Here is an 18,642-nt window from a genome sequence, read left to right on the forward strand (position 1 = left end):
ATTGAACTGGACATGGAAAAAGAGACAATGAATATCGACATGCGTATATATATCTTGTCTGGTTTCTTAGCATTAGAGTTGTAGTACCCCTACGACAACTCCATTTTATGCATTGTGGAAGGGGGTATTGTAGAAAGTCCAAGATTTTCTACAATACTTGACTAAGAGTTTTAAAGGATGATGTGATTCATAGTTCGCCAATATTTTGCCAAAGTTGTGATTCCCTTTCGATTTTTTTTTGAGAGCCTAACACAACTCTTGCTTGTGTTGTAGGACTTTTTACAAAACAAAAGATGCTTATCGTAGAAATATGTAACACAACACTTGTATAAGTTGAAGGACTATCTTAGACAACGTAGGATGTGTATTGTAGAAATATGTAACAACTCTTATTACTATTATGAATAAGATTTGCACGACACTTGTTAGAACTGTAGAACTATGTTGGACAACGCCTAGCTATGTCGTGAAGACATTTTTTCACAACCTTTCGTTTGTTGAAATATGGAACACAACTCTTATTAGAAGTTGTGTGCATATAACTATTTTGAAGAAAAAAAAATTATAGCTGAAACCGAATTGCCAAAAGTATTTCACATTCATAATTTCATATGAACCTGCCATTTACATTCATTCAAGACCTGCCACTCCAATTGCATTACCTGGCTAACTTCAAATCACATTGTATGAAAGTGAGTTGGGCAACGAAAGAAAAGAAAATGATAGATTCTTTGAACATGAATAAAAATATCATACATAAATCGTAAAACACAGATATGGGCCTCCGCTACAAATGTGGCAGTAGCATACCCGTTCCAGTATGGTAGTCTGGGTTACATTGCTAAATGGAAGTGATCCGTATTTGCTACACACTCTCTTCTTGGTAAACCAACGACGATTATGGGAAACAGAGGTAGATGATACGGTAGAGGCACTGGCTTAGACGTGAAGTGCCATAGTTTTCAATGAACATCATATCAGTTGGCATAGCTTTAGCACCTGCAAATCGCAGGTACTCTTCAAGTACAGCAGGAAAACACCAATTCTGCATTTTCCTCAAACAGCCAATAACACTGCCCGTCCTATGTTGTTGTTCATGCAAAGGAAAATTTATCAGAAAATGAATACTGCTTAATCATTGAGCTACGACCAGAAATAAAATATAGAGAATGGAAGTTGACTGTTAGATCATGTTGCCATACTTTTCCATGTCTGCAGTGCAGTAGAAATCCCCCATCATACGGCTGCACATAAAAGACTGTAGTAAGTAATATGCATTGCTGTAGAAATTTGTTATAAGTAGCACAGCCAGAATCCACATTGAAGAAGAAAATCATCATACACACACCTGACAGTTCACTATATATTCCTTGGCTTTCCATATATCCATCCCACTCCAATCATCATTCAATAAATAAGATATGGCAGCTGAAAAATATCAAGGATTCCAGTCAATATAACAAAAATAGAAGACAAAAAAATCAAACAATCGCATAATTGATAGTCATAGTAACTCAAATAAATTCCTTACCAGCACAATATACAAATCGGAGGTCCTTCTCTGCACCAGTACGAATAGGCATAAAACTGCAAATAAAGATGAAACAAGTTTATTCATATCACAGGAGCACCAAGGTTCAATGCTCTATGCTTAGCTAAAAAACATAGACTCAAACAAGACACTTACACATTGAGAGATGTGGGTTCCATAACAACAGTTCCCAGCTTAGAATCAATCTTAGCATCAAGCTTTGCATTCTGAACAAGATTCACTATCCATCTCTCTGCCTCATCAAAATTCATATTCAACTTCTCGGCAAGAGTTCTGTTCACAAATTCATAGACCAAACAACATTTAAAAATCAGATAAGTCAATGCCTTGTATATATAACATATTAAAAGTAGGGAAACAACACTGAACTTATTTGAATAAAGCAGATTTGAACATGACTCGAGTAAGATAGATACGCACCCTATATCAATGCGCTGGTGGATTCTGCAGTATACCTCAAAGATGAAGAGACGGGCTTTTCAAGAAATTCATCCCTCAAAGGAACGGTACTAAAGTTTCCTTCTTCATCAGCTCATTTACCAAGGAATGGATCATTCAAAATCACCTATATGACAAGTTCCAACAAAAATCTTCAGCAACAACCTAACAATTCACAACACGAACTAGCATGAAGGAAGAACTAATGGCACACCCAAGTCTAAACCACAGGACAAGAAGTAATTTACTAAAAAGTCGACTCTCGGGTATTAGTTTCACTAATGAACATCTGGCTAAGATGATGTGCAGAGAACTATTCATGGCAAAAATACAGAGAAGATGAAGTATAGCAATTTAGGACAAGCAAAATAAACTCTTGAATAACTCTACAAAATAAGCTTGGGAACCTTATATACACTACTGCCCTGCTGAATACTACTTAGTAGCAATTCAGGAAAAGCAAAATAAATTAGTCCCACTTCAACACAAGTACGAACTCCGATGGTCAGTAACACAAGAAAATACATTAAAACTCAAACTCCAGATATGACTAGGAGTTGCAAACCGAGGAATTACTGTACAATGCATGATACTAGATGACAGAAGATGTGGAATTGATTGTTGTTAACCTTTCAGGTTTATTAGTTGCAAAATATAACCAATGGATGTAACGTCCAAAAATAATGGATGTAATGCAAAGACCTTAAGAAAAGAACACTTACATCCTCGTATTCACGAAGCTTTTGTTGTGGACCATCGAAGTCATAGTTGACATACAAGCAGTACAAGAACTCAGTGATGGGATCCTTGTATGCAGATTGCTCTTGCTGGATGACTTTGATCAACTCTTTGAGCTGAGGTCTTCTCTTTTTGTTGACAATCAATGCAATCACCAAATCCCTTTCACAGCCACTGTATAGCTTCATGAATCACCACCAGAATCAACAACTCATCTATTTCCACAGCTCAAGCCATGTTACTAAAACAGCACCACCAGTTCCTCATTGCAGCAGCATTTCATACCCATTTCATTCACTTCCATACTCTCTATGAATTCAACAGCTCAACCTTGTCTTCTTGTGTGTATTCTTCAAATACAACACAAACCCACTGTTTACAGACCTGATTATTCTCTAATGGAACCCCCAATTTCTTCTTTGATTCTCTCTTCATTTATGTCTTCTCCGCTTCATCAATTGCTGTAGAACCCTAATTCAGCTCCATCTGCTCCAGAAATCCATCCTCCCTGCATCAACCATTCTCAGTTCAAAACCCATCTCCAAATCAGATCTGCAATTACTCATGAATCCAACACAAACCCCTGTCTCCAAAACATTCACAGACCAGTCATAAACATCATTTGCTGCCAATTCGAACTCAAGAAGAAACCCATTTTATCTGAGCTCGAACCCTAACTTCTAATTCCTGAATCACTCCAATCTATACTTCAGTGAACAACCACAGAAACCCATCGATTTCATCAGCTTCAATTCTTCGTCTCTGTCTCATTTTCGGTTCAGAACCAGCTTCATCTTCTCAATCTCGTAACCCTAACTCCAACACCAGAGTAAAAAAAATAGTTAAGAAACTGATGAAAGCACCCATTTCAGTTCCTTCTTTCCTTCTGAATCGAACAGCTACACCCTATTCTTTGAACCCACCAGCAACCTTCTCAAATCAACAGCAAACTCAGATTTCTTCTCTGATTTCTTCAACAACGACCAAATCCAAGACACAAAATCTTATGTAATAAAAATTCAAACATACCCCATTTCTTGATTCTTCCATTAGCAGCAACGGCTTGTTTCATTGCAACCAATTTCATCTTTGAATTTCCCCATCTCCTCACGGTTTCTCAGATTGGTAATGAAGCCGCCATCAGTTTCAGGTGAAGAAAATAAACAGAACTAATGATGAGATAAATAATCAGAATAAAACAAAATGAAGCGCCAACTCATTTCAGTTGAATCCATGACAGATCTGTAAGTGGAAGAAGAAGGCGGAGGAAGCCATTGCAATTACATATGTATGTGAATTTCACTGGTAATCTTAGAAGAATCTCGAGGTACATCTCTTCAGGAAGACTTGACATTGCTCTTCTCCTCCTTCGAATTTTCTCGAATGAGAAAAAATTAAGGGGTCTTTTCGTTCTAAATTAGGGGTTTCGGGATGAGGAAAAAAAAAGTTCGGGTTTTTGTTTCGGGGAAGAAAGTGAATTTTAATGAGCGCCTGCCTGTTGAGATTTTATGACAACCCGGAAGCAATAAGGCCAAATTTCGAGCCAGGCCTTGCTGCCCGATACCATATACTTTGCCAAGTCTATGGACCATGGAGCTGCTGCATGGATGTGCCCAATTTTATTTTTTTCGGTGATCATAAAAGCAAATTCATTACTCAAAGGGAACCATATTACATAGAGTTGAGAGGATATATCTTGGTGGGCTTTCAGACCACACTTGATTACACACAAATTTTTTGACATATTTGGCTAATCCATCAGCCGCTTCATTACCAGTCCTAGGAAAGAAAACACATTTGATACTACTCATAAATTCTAAGATCCTATTAATATCCGAAAGAAGATTATGGTCCTTCCATCTAGAATTAACAAAATTTAAAGTCACAGCTTCAATAACAGTCTTACAACCTCGTTCAATGATGACATTTTTCCACCCTCTACTCCTTATCCATTCCACTGCTTCTAGAAGAGCTAAGCCTTCACCCTGTTCAGCATCTCTAGCCTTTGTAGCTTTCACCAAGGCCTCCAAAAATCTCCCTGCACAATCTCTTAATATTATGCCAATACCACAAATATTTTTCCTTTATAAAAAGCAGTATCAAAATTTAGCTTCCACCAGTTTTTAGGAGGTTTCTCCCATTTTTTCTTAGGTATGCTAGTTTTTTTTTCTGCATCTAGAGTTAGTCTCACAACCTAGAATATTGTATTTCATGCAGAATTGTTTAATGCTCATTATGATGATGTTAGGGTTAGTGATTTTTCCTTCAAAGACTCTCATGCATCTAAATTTCCAACTTCGCCACATTATAATTGTTGCTAAAAGGATACTTTTCTCTTTTTTAAAAGAAATGATGCTCTGGTCTTGATTCCAGGATTTGATACAATCTTGCAGAGAGTTGAAGTGTTGTTGAGAGTGCATGGCTTCTGGTAAGATGGTAAACCAAATAACTTTTGCTAGATCACAGTGCAGAAGGATGTGCATGTCTGTTTCTGGTGTTTGCTTGCAAAAAGGACAGCTATAATCTTCTAACTGAATGTGTCTTCCTACTCTTGTTCTTGTTTGAAGAATGTCTTTTAAGCATCTTCATAGAAATAATTTGAGCTGGTAAGGGAGCTTTTAATGTCATATCTTCAACCAGAATTTATGATCTTCTTTACTGATGCAGTTTCCATTGGTTTCTTGAATTAAAGCTTTGTAGGTAGACTGGACAGTGAAGATACCATTTCTTGTTAGACTCCAGTTGAGAATATCTCTAGTATTTCCGGAGATTCTTATTTCCTGAATTTTCTTACTTTCTGTGTTGCTGAAAACTTGATCAAGTCTTTGAATATCCCATTGTTTGGCTTCTTGTTGTATTAAGCTCTGAACCGTATCATTATTTCTTGAGTACTGTGTTGCATTTGAAAGTTGTATGTGTTTGTTGTCCAATTATGCCTCCATATTTTTATTCTTGAGCCATCACCAACACTCCAAATATAGCACTTCTTTACAATCTGCAGACCTATATATATGTTTTTCCATATCCATGAGAAGTAATTTTATCACATAAAGGGTCTTTGTTGTGGAAGTATTTAGCTCTCACGATTCTAGCACAGAGAGAGTTGTGTTCTGTAATCATTCTCCAAGCTAATTTTGCAAGAAGACATCATTTAATTTTGTGGTGTTTTTGAAGCCCATTCCTCCAAGCCTTTTTAGTTTACAAACAACACCCCATCAAATTGGATTCATTCCTTCCTTGTTTTCCTTTCTCCACCAGTATCTTCTTTGAACTCTGTCAATGGAATCAGTGACATACTTCGGCATTTTGAAGCAGCCCATCAGGTAATTAGCCATAGTACTCAGCACTGACTGGACTTGAGTTGATCTGCTAGCTTGATCAATTATTTTTCCTTATCATGTGCTTAACCTGTTTTGAACCCTTTCTTCTATTGGTTTAACATTTTTTCTCTTATTTTTGCCCAAAAAGAGAGGTAGGCCAAGGTATTTCTTATTTAAACCCATAGTCTTCATTTGAAGTATACTTGAGATATGAGAGCATCTCAGAGGTTGCACATGCTTTTTGAAGAACACACTGGATTTGTTGAAGTTTACCACCTTCCTGAAGCATTTTTGAATTTGCTGATGATGTCAAGGATATTCCTAATATCTTGATTTTTTTCCTTTACCTTTACAGAAGAGAAGGCAGTCATCGGCAAATAGTAAGTGATTGATGCTTGGTCTATGCTGACTTGGTTTGATTCCTTGGATTTTCTTTAAGATTTCTTCCTTACAAAGCATTATTGAGAAGCCTTCCATGCAAAGAATGAATAGATATGGTGATATTGGATCACCTTTCCTTAGGCCTCTAGATGGAATGAAAGGTTGGCAAGAAGAGCCATTAAGGAGCACAAAAACTGAGGTGGTTCCAATGCACTAGCTAATCATTTGACACCATTTTTTGCAGAAACCCAGTTGCTTCATGATATCGAATAAGAACTTACATTCAATCCTGCCAAATGCTTTTGACATATCCAGTTTGATTCCAACTTCACCAAATTTGTTTCTACTTTTCTTCATGTGATCTACAATTTCATGAGCTATTATTGTGTTGTCTGAGATGTTTCTGTTTGGGACATAAGCTGCTTGAAAAGGAGATACAATTTTCTGTAGGATGGGTTTCAGTCAATTGGCAAGGATTTTTGAAATTATCTTATAGTTTATGTTGCAAAGGCTTATGGGTCTGTAATCTGAGGGATTTTGTGGACGTTCAACTTTTGGGATCAGGGTTTGAAAGGTGTAGTTAAGATCCTTGAGAAGATATCCATTTCTGGAAGAAAAAAAATTGAACCATTTGAGTATTGTCATTACTTACTATGTTCCAGCATTGTTCATAGAAGCCTTCTTGAAAGAAATCTGGTCCTAGTGCTGCCCATGGTTTGATTTGGAAGACTGTATTTTTAATTTCTTATATACCTGGTATTCTTGTTAGCATTATCTTCTTTTGTTATGCAAGGATTTCTTCATTCTTTTGTAGGATTTGAAGTAGTTGTAATGGAGCTGAAGTGGTTGTTGAGTAGTTGCTCTATTTCCTTTCTATCTGAGTGCCATAATCCCAAATCATCTTTGAGAGAATCAATGTGATTTCTTCTTCTTTTGTAGTTGGCTTTTTAGTGAAATAATTTTGTATTTCTGCTTTCTTTTTTCAGTAAGTTGTCTCTAGCATTTTGATACTTCATGTCAGTGTCCATCTTATACCAAAACCTCAGTTCTTACTGAAAATTATTTAAGTCATCTCCATTGTTGAGTCTCTGATTTTCTTGAGCATCTTGAATTTTCTTCTTCACCTCCTTAATATGTTGATTCACATTGCCAAATACTTCATAGTTCCACTTCTGAATTTCTTTTTTTGTGCTCTTTAGTCTCGACACAGTTTGGAAGGCTACAGATCCTTGTTGTGGTTGATTCCATGCTTTGGCAATTACTTCTCTGTAGGAGTCTTGCTGAATCCAATTTTCATAAAGTCTGAATGGTCTCTTGTATTCTTTTTCAACTGGGTTTGTATGGAGTAAAATTGGTGTGTGGTCTGAGCCAAAAGTTGTTAGACTGTAAGTTGTAGCTGATTTGAAATTGTCATGACATTTTATGTTTGCCAATGCTCTGTCAAGTTTTGCCTCCACCAGTTGGTTACTTTGTCTGTGGTTGCTCCATGTGTATGGGTATCCTGAGAATTTAACCTCCGCCAGATCAGTTTGAAGAAGCCACTCTCTTATGCATTTGTTGATGATTGATTCTGATGAAGTTGTGCTTGATATCTTCTCTTTATTGTTGATGGAGATATTTAGATCTCCCATTATTATCCAAGGAAATGCATGTTATGACTTCTTGAAGTGATTGATTCCCATAGTTCTTTCTTTTCTTTGTACTTTGTGCTACCATATAAACATGTTAGTAATCATTATTTTCTTTGTACTTTGTACTTTGTGCTACCACCACCACCCCGGCTCATGATCAAAATCTTGTATTTCTGGAGCATTTTGGTACACATTGTTATCAGCTTGACTGTCAGCATCCATGTAAATAGGATTGTCAAAGTTCATTGCTCTTGACACATTTTCTATGCCTCTTTTTCCCTTTCTCTGATTTGAGCCTTCTCCCACCTCAGTGTGACTTCCAACTTCTTCAGAGAATACAACAGTTACATGATAGCCATCTCTGATTGGAAAGCTACTTTGTTAGCAGCTGCAACTTTCTTATTGGAGACTTTTTTGTTGATGGTAATTGGTGATCCATCTCCATACTTTGGGTTCATTTCCATGACATCTTGAAGAGACAAGTTGGTTTTCCCAAACTTGAAAAGAGCTTTGTTAGCAAGATCTCTAACAAAATTAGCTTTCTTTTCACATTTCACCTTCATCAAGGTCCAACATAAAGCAAGCTGGGCAGAGGTTTCCTGACTGCTTTTGGTAGTAAAAAGGTATCCATTGAGTATATCCAGCTCCATTTTCAGTTAGCAGTCCCCTAATTAGGGGGATCTTCACATTGATCTTGATTTTTTTCAATAACAACATTTGAGTCTAGAGGGTTTCCATCTTCAGGATCAAGAGCTTTAACTCTCCTATATCTTTGCAAATTTGTACATGGTTTCTTCTTCAAATAGCACTGGCGGTAAATCTTTGAAGTCTACCCAGAATTCTTGAGTGCTGAAATCCATTTTTTGTATCTGCACAAAAGAATTATATGGCATGACCATAAAGAGACAACCATTCACAGACCAATGAGCATTTTCAAGAACCCAATTGACTTGATCCCAATTTGTAAATCTGACAATGAAGTGGTTTGGAGATGGGTTTCTAATTTGAGTTTTCTTCACTTTCTTCAACCAGAGATTTTGAGATGGAATTCTAGATTTTCTGGTTTCATTGGTTCAGCAGCAAGAAGTTTCCCTACAATGCTAGTTGCCCACTTAGAAATTCCTCTATCAAGGTTAACACTGGAATAGACAAAAGTATTTCTGATTTCATCTGACTCCGAGTTGTTGAGATTTGTTGACATTAGCTGCTCTTCAAGGTATTTCATGTCTCCCAAGTTTGGATCCATGGTATTGATTTCTGAAAAGTGTTTTGGGTTACTATTCAGAATTGAGGTGATAATGAAGATAATGAACAAAAACTTTGAACTTTGCCATTTTATAGGGTGTGTTAGAGCATAGCTCGGTTGACCAGGGAAAGGTTAAGCCAATCGAACATTAGATCAATCACTAGATCAATTGTCATTAAACTAGTAAAAACTCAGAGTTCGCCAAAGAAGATCAAACAAGTGCTAATGTTGTCGGAAAAACAGGATATTTAACCAAAAAATGGCTGAAAATCATTACTTGAAATACATATATATTGGGCTTGGGATTTGTATCACCAAAAAATGACTGGAAATCATTAGTTGAAATACATATGTATTGGGCTTGGGCTTTGTATCCTGGAGATACGTAAATGATGGGCAAATATTTAAAATCAGTTTTTGTTCCCGAATTAGAAATAGTTTGTAGGCATGTCCATCGACATTATTTATGCATAATCTAGAGAGTATTGATTCTTTGTAGCAGGGCCGGCCTCAAAGGGGAAGCAGGGAAAGCTCCACTTTGGGGCAACAGGGCCAGGGGGCAACAAAATAGGAACCCTCCATTGTATTTAATATGAAGATGAAGATAGGAATGATGAAATGTGGAAAGAAGAGTATCTAAGATAGTGAAAAGGTAATTTTCCAATTGATTAAAATCAACTTCAATGGGTTCCTAAGATTTTTGAATTAAGAAAATTGATCTCCCTATCTCTCAGGTAAGTTTTAGGGTTTAGGGTAATATATGATGCCGTTGTGTATATGTGACTTTAATGTCTAATCCGATATAGGTTCAATTACCATTCTCTTTTTCAGGGATTTTGATGATGCATGTAACTCCAATATCTACTTAGCCTACATGTTGACGTACAACACCCTTTCTTGTGAATCTTGTGATGATAAGATCTGGCTATTTATATATAATTCAAAACTTGACTGGAATTCTTGCTCCAGAGACAAACAACATGTTACAAATACAAGTACTTCGAGATTACAAACTATTCTGATGCGTTTTGGCCTTCCCGCTTCTCTCTTCACCTTCCTATATGAACATTTGGACACAATCGATGTGTTTTCTTTTTTGATTACAATACTTATACACCATGGATCATCGATGATCAAGTTTTATTTAGCATCTTGGCTTTTCAATATGGAAATTTAACTCAAACAACTTACAAACAATATGCATCTATGCTGTTGTTCGTTGATCATATAGTTCTTTTAAGATAAGGGAGGCAACACACTTTAGAACTTGTTTGTTTGCAGCTGACTCGGCGTCTGAATCTGAGTCAACCCCTGACTCAGACCGAGTCAGCAGTCAGACCGTTTGTTTTCCGTTTTGAGTCAGATCTGACTCGACCTCTGACTCAGACATAACCCCTGACTCAGACTCATTTGAGTCAGGTAACAAAATACCCCTGACTCATGGGACCAAACCACTGACTCACTTATTTCCGATTCAGATGAGTCAGATCTGACTCAAAACAAACATATCGACTCAGATTCAGATGAGTCAGGTGATTTCACTCAGATCCAGATGATTCAGATCCAGACGACTCAGATGAGTCAGGAGTAAACAAACATGGTGTTAGATTTGCTTTGGGGCAAAAAAAATTCAGGGCCGACCCTGTTTATAGTCATGCTGCTTAACTTGTGACCAAGTTAGGTGATATAAGCAAGTTCAATGCTTATCGAGGAATTTCCTATTTATGCTTCAAAAACCTCCTAATTGGCTAACAATGTGAATTTTTGTTTTCACTTAAGTTCCAAGAGTTTCTAACACTTTATTTGTTTTGAGTTTAGGTGTAATTTGTAGTTCAATCAACATTTTGTGGCGTTAAGGTTTCTATAGTACTATACTGAGAAATTGGAGTAAACTAAAAGATTTTGCTCTTTATATTTTTTGGAATTTAGTTACAGAAACGGAAAGGAAAAGAGACTAGGCACAGTGTCTTTTGTCCTTGTTGGATTGTTGGACTAGTTTCCTAGTTCCTCGTCGTACTTCCGAAGCTTGAAAGTACGGGCCGGTGTTAATTCAACAAAAAGATTAAACTGGGTTAGTGTCACCGGTTGGATTTTTCCCCAGGGGCGTAGATGTTACCTTCGAGATTAAAATAGAGAACATATAAGTGAAAATAGTAATTTTATGGTTTTGAAGGTAATAGAATTTTCTGAAGAACACTCTCTTTTATATTAAAAAACAATCATTTAAAGTAAAAACGTAAAATCCAATCAAATGTACGACGACATGCTTCAAAAAAGGAAAAAAAAAATAATCAAATGTACGACTAGATTAAATGACTTATGAGAGTTAGGAAACTCCTAAGGAGAGAGAGTTTGCCAATCTTTGCTACGAATTATATGATTCTTCTAAGCAATGTGCATCCATGGATTCAAACAACGCATTAAGCCTAATAACCTCGGTACATGAGTTTTGTTCAACGGCACAAAAAAGTAAAGTTATGTATACTATATATTAAATTTTTATAATGGCTTTTCTTAAAAATCATCTGAATCTAGACTATAACAAACGAATAATTCTCTTCAAAATGCATAAAAAGCCATTCCCAAAAACCGACTTCCTCATGAACGTCGGCTCGTTTTTAGAATTAGCATATAATTGCTTATGGGCTCCACCAGAGTTATAAGGGGGCAGTTTTTACCTAAGTTTCTAGAATAGTTTTTCAAAATTTATCTATTATTATTATAATAAAGGGAACACCCCTTGGTACCATGAACAGTGATTTGAAGCTGTAAATTTCAGTTTGATTATTTTGCCCTTATTTAATGATGATGCTAGTGATGAGAAATAAATAATAGGAGGGCATATTAGTAATTGAATTGTTTGATGAGAAATAACATAAGATACTAATTTACGTCCAAAAGTAATGGACCCGGATCTAGCTTGCACGTGCGTACGCATGTGCGGGACACTTGTGATAACAAAACTCTTAATACTATGTACAGTACCAAGGCAGTTAGCTGCAATTTTTTGCCTGACTCATTGCTCATATATCTGGCATGGATTTAACACCTTTTTGTAATTTTTGAATTAAGTATGTAGTAAGTCAGATTCAACCGAGTCAGTTGAGTCTAGAAGAGAAAAAAACAAGCATCCTATTAGACTAAGGCTGAATGCAGTGGAGGAGGGAAGGTAGTGGTTGCACAGTAACGCCACGTCACGTTGAAGAGAGGGCTGAGTGTAGTGGTGAGGGAGGTAATTAGGATATGGGCGAGGATTGTTTCCTCTTTAAAGAATTTTACTATTTTTAAACATCTCTATTATAAATTTTAATATTTTTAAATATATAAAGTGGACCCATTTTTAGATTCTGTTTATTTTAAAATTGAAAAATATAAGGGAGCGATTTTTTTTTTTTTGGATCATCAAGTCGTTAAAAGATCTCAGCAGGTTTTATGTTTCGTTTTCATTTTTCAATTCAGGCGGAATCTGTATATGAGATATTCCTAAACGATTTCTAATTTCTTTTCTACCAAAATCCTAAATAGAATAAGAATCACCATTAAATCTTGTCCTTACATGCGTGTGGGAATGTATTTGGTATCTGTTGTCTTGTTTGTTTTGTTTGTTTATATATATATTGATGGTGATGAAATTTGGATCTGTTAAAAGAAAAAGTTTTTATCTTCACGATCTGTCATGGACATTTTTGATTAGGCATTTGGATGTTATGGGTATACAGCCCCCCATGTCTGTTGTCTCGATTGTAATTCCTCCATTTGGACCAACTGATTGGCGGTGATTGATTTTTTTGTTTCTTGTTTTTTGTTTTCCTTTCCTTCCTGGGTAATTTCCTTGTCTACACCGCGGAGGAGATGATGTTTGCTAGGGAAACCTAATAGTCGGGTAGAAAGTAGTAACAGAAAATGTAGGACCCGACCCGACCCGGTTTAGCTGCCCTGTTCCGGACTGTGCATGATCAGTGTCGTTCTGGTTCTGTCTATGTGCGGTGGGAACCAAATGAGGTATGTATGTAATTAATAAATATGCACTTCAAGGGTGATTGTTTGTTAGACGTATTTATTGGTTTTAGAGCATGCCTAGTTATGTTTTTGTTTTAAAAGTTTATATTATGTAAAAGTCAATTTAAGTTATGACCGTTAATCTCGATCATTAAGAAATTTTGGTCTTAATGTTATTTTGTTCCCTTGAATATGATGTTGGCTATAGTTGAATGGTGTATTTTGTTTAATTGGTTGTACCAACTCGATTCCAATGTATTTATTTGGAATTTAGAAGTACTTGAGCACCATTATTGTGTACTTGATATTTTCTTCCAAATTTGAAATGTTATGTGGGATGCAATCCACTAGCTCGACTATTAAGAGTCGGTATTTTCAAAAGATACATTGCAAATAAAATCACATATATTCCAAATTTTGTGGAAGAACTCACAAAAGATGATATGAGTCGGAAAATTTTCATTTCTCTACTTCATCCATGATACTAACGAACCAGTATATGTTAAAATATGACAACAAGAGAACTATCTTTAGTAATCTATTCAACCTAAAGTAATTGGTTGACATGCGTAGTGAGATTCTCTTGGCCTATTGAGATAAATAAATTTCTCAAATTAAGCTAAATGTAGCAAAATTGGAAATGGAAAGAACCCCAAAGTAATAAGGGTTAGACGTATGAGTCATATCAATAATGAGAAAAGGGACATATATATTATGGGATGAAGTTAAAATGTAATTCTAGCTTCCATCATAAATGAAAGAGTTGGAAATGCACCTGGTTATAGGTGTTGGTATATACAATGTAATGTGTGTAACATAGTAGCAACCAATTTTCACATCAACTTTAATGGCAACAAGAACTTTTCCTAGCCAATTGACTACTTAATTGAACTAGATCAAATTTCTGCGCTTATGGAATGGAAAGTACATCATTCCCACGAGACATAAATTCTCTAAAGCACTTGGGATATATCTGGATGAAATGTAACATATATTCATTCTAAAGTAATTGAGTTGAATCCGACTTTTGTTACATAATAAGACCACACCACTTATTAAATCTCTCAAGACTAAATGTCTAAGCTCTGTATGTACTAAAGGATAATCACATGTTGTTAAGTGGAAAGGGTGTTCATGCGTGAACTATTACCTACCTTTTTGAAAACTGAGAATGGAGTTGATTGCATCTATAGAAAATTAATGTGTCAATCTAGTGAAATGTAAATCACTGGACTTGTATTACTGAATCCATTTTAACCCCAACAACGAATCGATTGGGATTGATTCATAAAGACTTTGACATAACCATAAGGCACATTGGTTGTGACGCGATGTTCCGTTTTGAAAGTACAAACACGGGCATCACTTGTTTTGAGTGTACAAGACAATGAACTAGTAGAATGCGAAGTTACGACATCTATCACAATTAGTGATTTCTAAAGTTACTAGATTTGCACTGCCTCTCCCCATTATGCTTTAAAGTAAGAAAGCACGTCACTCATCTTACAAAGTCTTTCATTAGTAAACACAAGATTGAGACCATCCTGTTTTACTTAGATGAAAATGAAAAATAACTCACTCTTCAAAGAAATAAATTGTTGTTAGTGAACATATATCCATGCAGAATGCGGACCATCCAAGTGATTTATGGCTCTAGTGGATGATTCGACGCGTTTAAGAATCAATTATTATTCACAACAAACGATGCGTTTAATTTTTGTAAAAACTCCTAACACATTACACAATGAAAAGTGCAAAGGCTCACCACCCTTATTAATGCTAGAGAATTTACATCAAAAGGAATTGATTAATATTGCATATTTAGTAGGATCGATATAGAGCATCTTATACCCAATGGTCTCGCGGAGGCTACCATCAATGTTTACATATGGTGTCTAAGGAATAGGTTATGCGTACAAACCCACCTTTAAATGCTCGGGTAATATGCAATACTAACGCATCTTTACTTAATTGGTATTAGAACCCAATATTAGTCATCCTTTCTGCGTACTGATAGACACATTTTTGTGACCGAATTGTCCTCAATTTTCAGTATTGTTGGTACTCGATTTTCTACTTATTATGGTGTTTTATGTGTTTGTAGGTATTTTTGGAAAATAAACATTTTTGGAAAATAAACATTTTTGGAAAATTCGGCTCGAAAAGTTGGTATAGGCACCCGGAGGACACATGTTATTCGGACTCTCAGTTTTGGATAAGGGGCACCCCAGGGAGCCAACTGCTAATCGCTCCCCATTACTGGTTAAGGGGGCTCCATCTTCTTCCTTGATTTGAAAAGAAAAATTGGCGGGAAATTTGGTGTCAACGGTAAAGGATTTATTATCTTTAAGATAAGAATATCGTCTTTCCTTATAAACATGAAGTTTTGAAGAAAAAGGAAGTTATCTTGTATTAAACAAGAAAGATATCCTTAGAAGATTTTATCTTGGATTTTATTCTGCGAATTAAAGAAGATATGGGTTTAGTAAAGAAATATATAGAATAAAGAAAAGGAAAAATTCTGAAGATACTTTTAATTAAAAAGAAGAAGATTTTGGAGTTATGGAAGAATATATTTGAGTAATGTGTATTTGTGTGTATAAATAGAGAGATAGAGAGCACATTTGGAGAGGCGGGTAGTCCGGAGCCAAGAGAATTATTTCATTTGGAGTTTAATATTTTCAATTCTATTTTCTACTGTTTCTGATTATTATTATTTTAGAAAAAGGATTGTAAGGTTTATTGTGAGAACTCCAATGGTGATTAATAAAATAAATTTATTTAATCTTATTATCGTCTCTGGTATTATCATGAGGAGCTAGACCCTATTTCTGGTATGACGGAGGAAACCAAATCTCATGAATGCGGTAATTATATTAATTTTATTATGACTATTTGCACTGTTATTTAATCGATTTATGATTTTCGTTGAATGGTTGTCATTTCAATTGATGGGTTATGCTTTCTTAAATGTTTTGATATCCCATGCTTTAGATTTACATCCATTATTTTCGAAATCTACTTTAGGAAATTAATTAGAGTTAATGAATTTTATGAGCAATTACTGTTTAGAATTGATATTTGAACCGCATAAAATTGTTGTTTGGTGAAATCCTGATTCCCAGTGTCCCTCCATCTTGTTACTCATGTTTTTATATTTTTGCTAGTTTTATTATTTTCTTTTCTTTAATTCAACTTTAAAAATCAATATCATCAAGTTCGAGTGAACGACAACTCTATTTACCACTATATAAAAATACGACCAATTTTTGGTGCCGCCGACGCGAACTTGTGTATAGATTTGTTTTTAGGTTTTATTTTTATCATTTTTGTTCTTTTTTACGCGTTTTGGTATTTCTTGTTTGTTTTCAGGTTTGAAGCTGAGCTAAAGAAAAAGAGAGAAAAGTGCTTAAAAGAAAAGCCAAAGAAGGAAAGAGAAGAGAAATCCAAAAGGAGTGAAGAAAAAGATTTTGTATATATTTATTTTATTTTATTTTTAGAAATTGTAAATAGGGTATTATTTTTTTAATTATTTTTTCTTTTTATTACTTTTAGACTTTTGGACTTTATTTTTATTTTTAAACCCCAAGGAAGGGTTAAGTTAAATAAAATTGTTGTAGGGAAGGACGACGGTTACGATACTGTCTCGGCCCCTCGGGTTCGTACACTGACATTGGAGTCGGTGGCCTGAGTCGACTTCAACGGTTCATCGTCCATCTGGTACAGGAGGTAAGACTCTATCCACCCACGAATCCCCTGTCAATGGGTTTTATTTTGTTTTGAGAATGCCAAACTGGTACAATAGCCAATACAACGAATATCCAACTGAACAAAATGGACATTACTACTTTGACCATGGTGTGAATAGTGGTTGGGAACATCAACGTTTTGAAGGCTACGGGTCATACCATGGTGAGGCCAATTACTATCCACATGCGCACAGGTCATACGAGCAAAACGATCCTCCTATTTTTCTAGAAGAGTCTCTCAAGAGTTTCAATGAATCAACACAGAAGTTTCACTTATTTATGAAGGAGACTTATAATATTCCGTTTCTAGAAGAGTCCGTAGAGCAAACAATTAAGATGTCTCTAGAAGATTCCCTCAAGCAATTTACTGAAAGTACAAATAGGATTGTGGAAAGATTTGCTCAAGATAGTCTTAAATTCCAATATAGTGTTCCCAATATCACCCTTGAAAATAAGGATAGTTTTTATTCACATAATCAAGATGACGAGGTTAGAATTGGTAACACTACTTGTTTAGATGAGGTTCGATCATTTTCATATAATGATGATTATGATGAAGATAGTATTGATAAAGACTCTGAAATATGTAGGCATAGTGATCAGGAATTTGTTACTCAGGTTGAGCTTTATAATAATAATGTTATTTCTAGTACAAATCCACATAATTTTAATAATTATTCACTTATTCAAAAGGACGAGGATTTGACTAGAAATATCCCCGTTTTAGACGATGTAGTTTTTTCTGTTCACGAAGTCAACGAAGGTGTAGAGGAACGAGTTTATTTTGAATCTAGCGATTTAGAAAAAAATAGTCTTAGACAAAGAAAATGAACTCGCAGAGATGAGTGAGGATGAACCTGACTTAGAAGAATCAATTGACCATTTCCAGGAATCTGATGACCCAGAAATTAGGGAAGTTGTGACTAGTCTTTCTAGATACACTGAAAACTCTAAGTTTGGGGGTGATTATCATTATCTGTGTGCTTTAACTCTTAGAAAGGTCCCTCACTTGGGACTTGATATATGTGCCTCAACCATTGTGCCAGATTACCGTCATACTAGCTCTCCCGAACCTAATAATGTCAAGGAAAAAGTTCAGTTGTTAGAAACCCATCCTCTGGTTGATGTGGTTTACCCAGGCTATGATACCCAGATTGATTTTGTTTTCCCACCAAAAACTTTTATTCCATTTGTGGGAACGTTTGAATTTGAAATGTGTCAGTTATTGAGTTTTGAGACTAAACCTAATTACTTTAGGAGATTGGGGTTGACACATTTGTTTAAGGAACACCACCACTCTCATTGTAGTAAGATGTGTGAGTCAAATCTGATTGACTTAGAGCATCCCCAGTTATTCAGGTTATTATTATGTGCTTCTAAGTTTTTATTTGATTTTTTCCAGACTCTAGAACCTGAACATTCAGATCTAACTTATGAGGAAATGCAACCCATGGAAATATTTTATGTAGACCCTGTTATAGAACCTGAACATGAACCACAGCTAGATGTAGTTGTCTTAAACAGGAAACTAGACAAGGTTGTGCTTTATTTGTTAATTTTCTTGGCATGTTGCAGATTCCTTTTACTT

At 35.6% G+C, this 18,642-nt stretch overlaps 1 protein-coding gene across 1 annotated transcript; it reads right to left on the reverse strand.

Annotated features, from left to right (window-relative positions):
- Positions 1 to 582: 582 nt before the first annotated feature.
- Positions 583 to 4,174, reverse strand: LOC113347725 (eukaryotic translation initiation factor 3 subunit E-like). The gene is made up of 7 exons (XM_026591398.1): positions 2,713 to 4,174; positions 1,973 to 2,117; positions 1,688 to 1,825; positions 1,532 to 1,587; positions 1,349 to 1,428; positions 1,203 to 1,244; positions 583 to 1,082 (listed from the first exon to the last, which is right to left on the reverse strand). The coding sequence occupies exons 3-7, from the start codon at positions 1,801 to 1,803 to the stop codon at positions 1,020 to 1,022; spliced, it is 357 nt and encodes a 118-aa protein (XP_026447183.1). The 5' UTR covers positions 1,804 to 1,825; positions 1,973 to 2,117; positions 2,713 to 4,174; the 3' UTR covers positions 583 to 1,019.
- Between the last annotated feature and the right edge of the window lie 14,468 nt (positions 4,175 to 18,642).

Source organism: Papaver somniferum, chromosome 2 (assembly GCF_003573695.1).
Source record: "Papaver somniferum cultivar HN1 chromosome 2, ASM357369v1, whole genome shotgun sequence".
NCBI classification, from domain to species: Eukaryota; Viridiplantae; Streptophyta; class Magnoliopsida; order Ranunculales; family Papaveraceae; genus Papaver; species Papaver somniferum.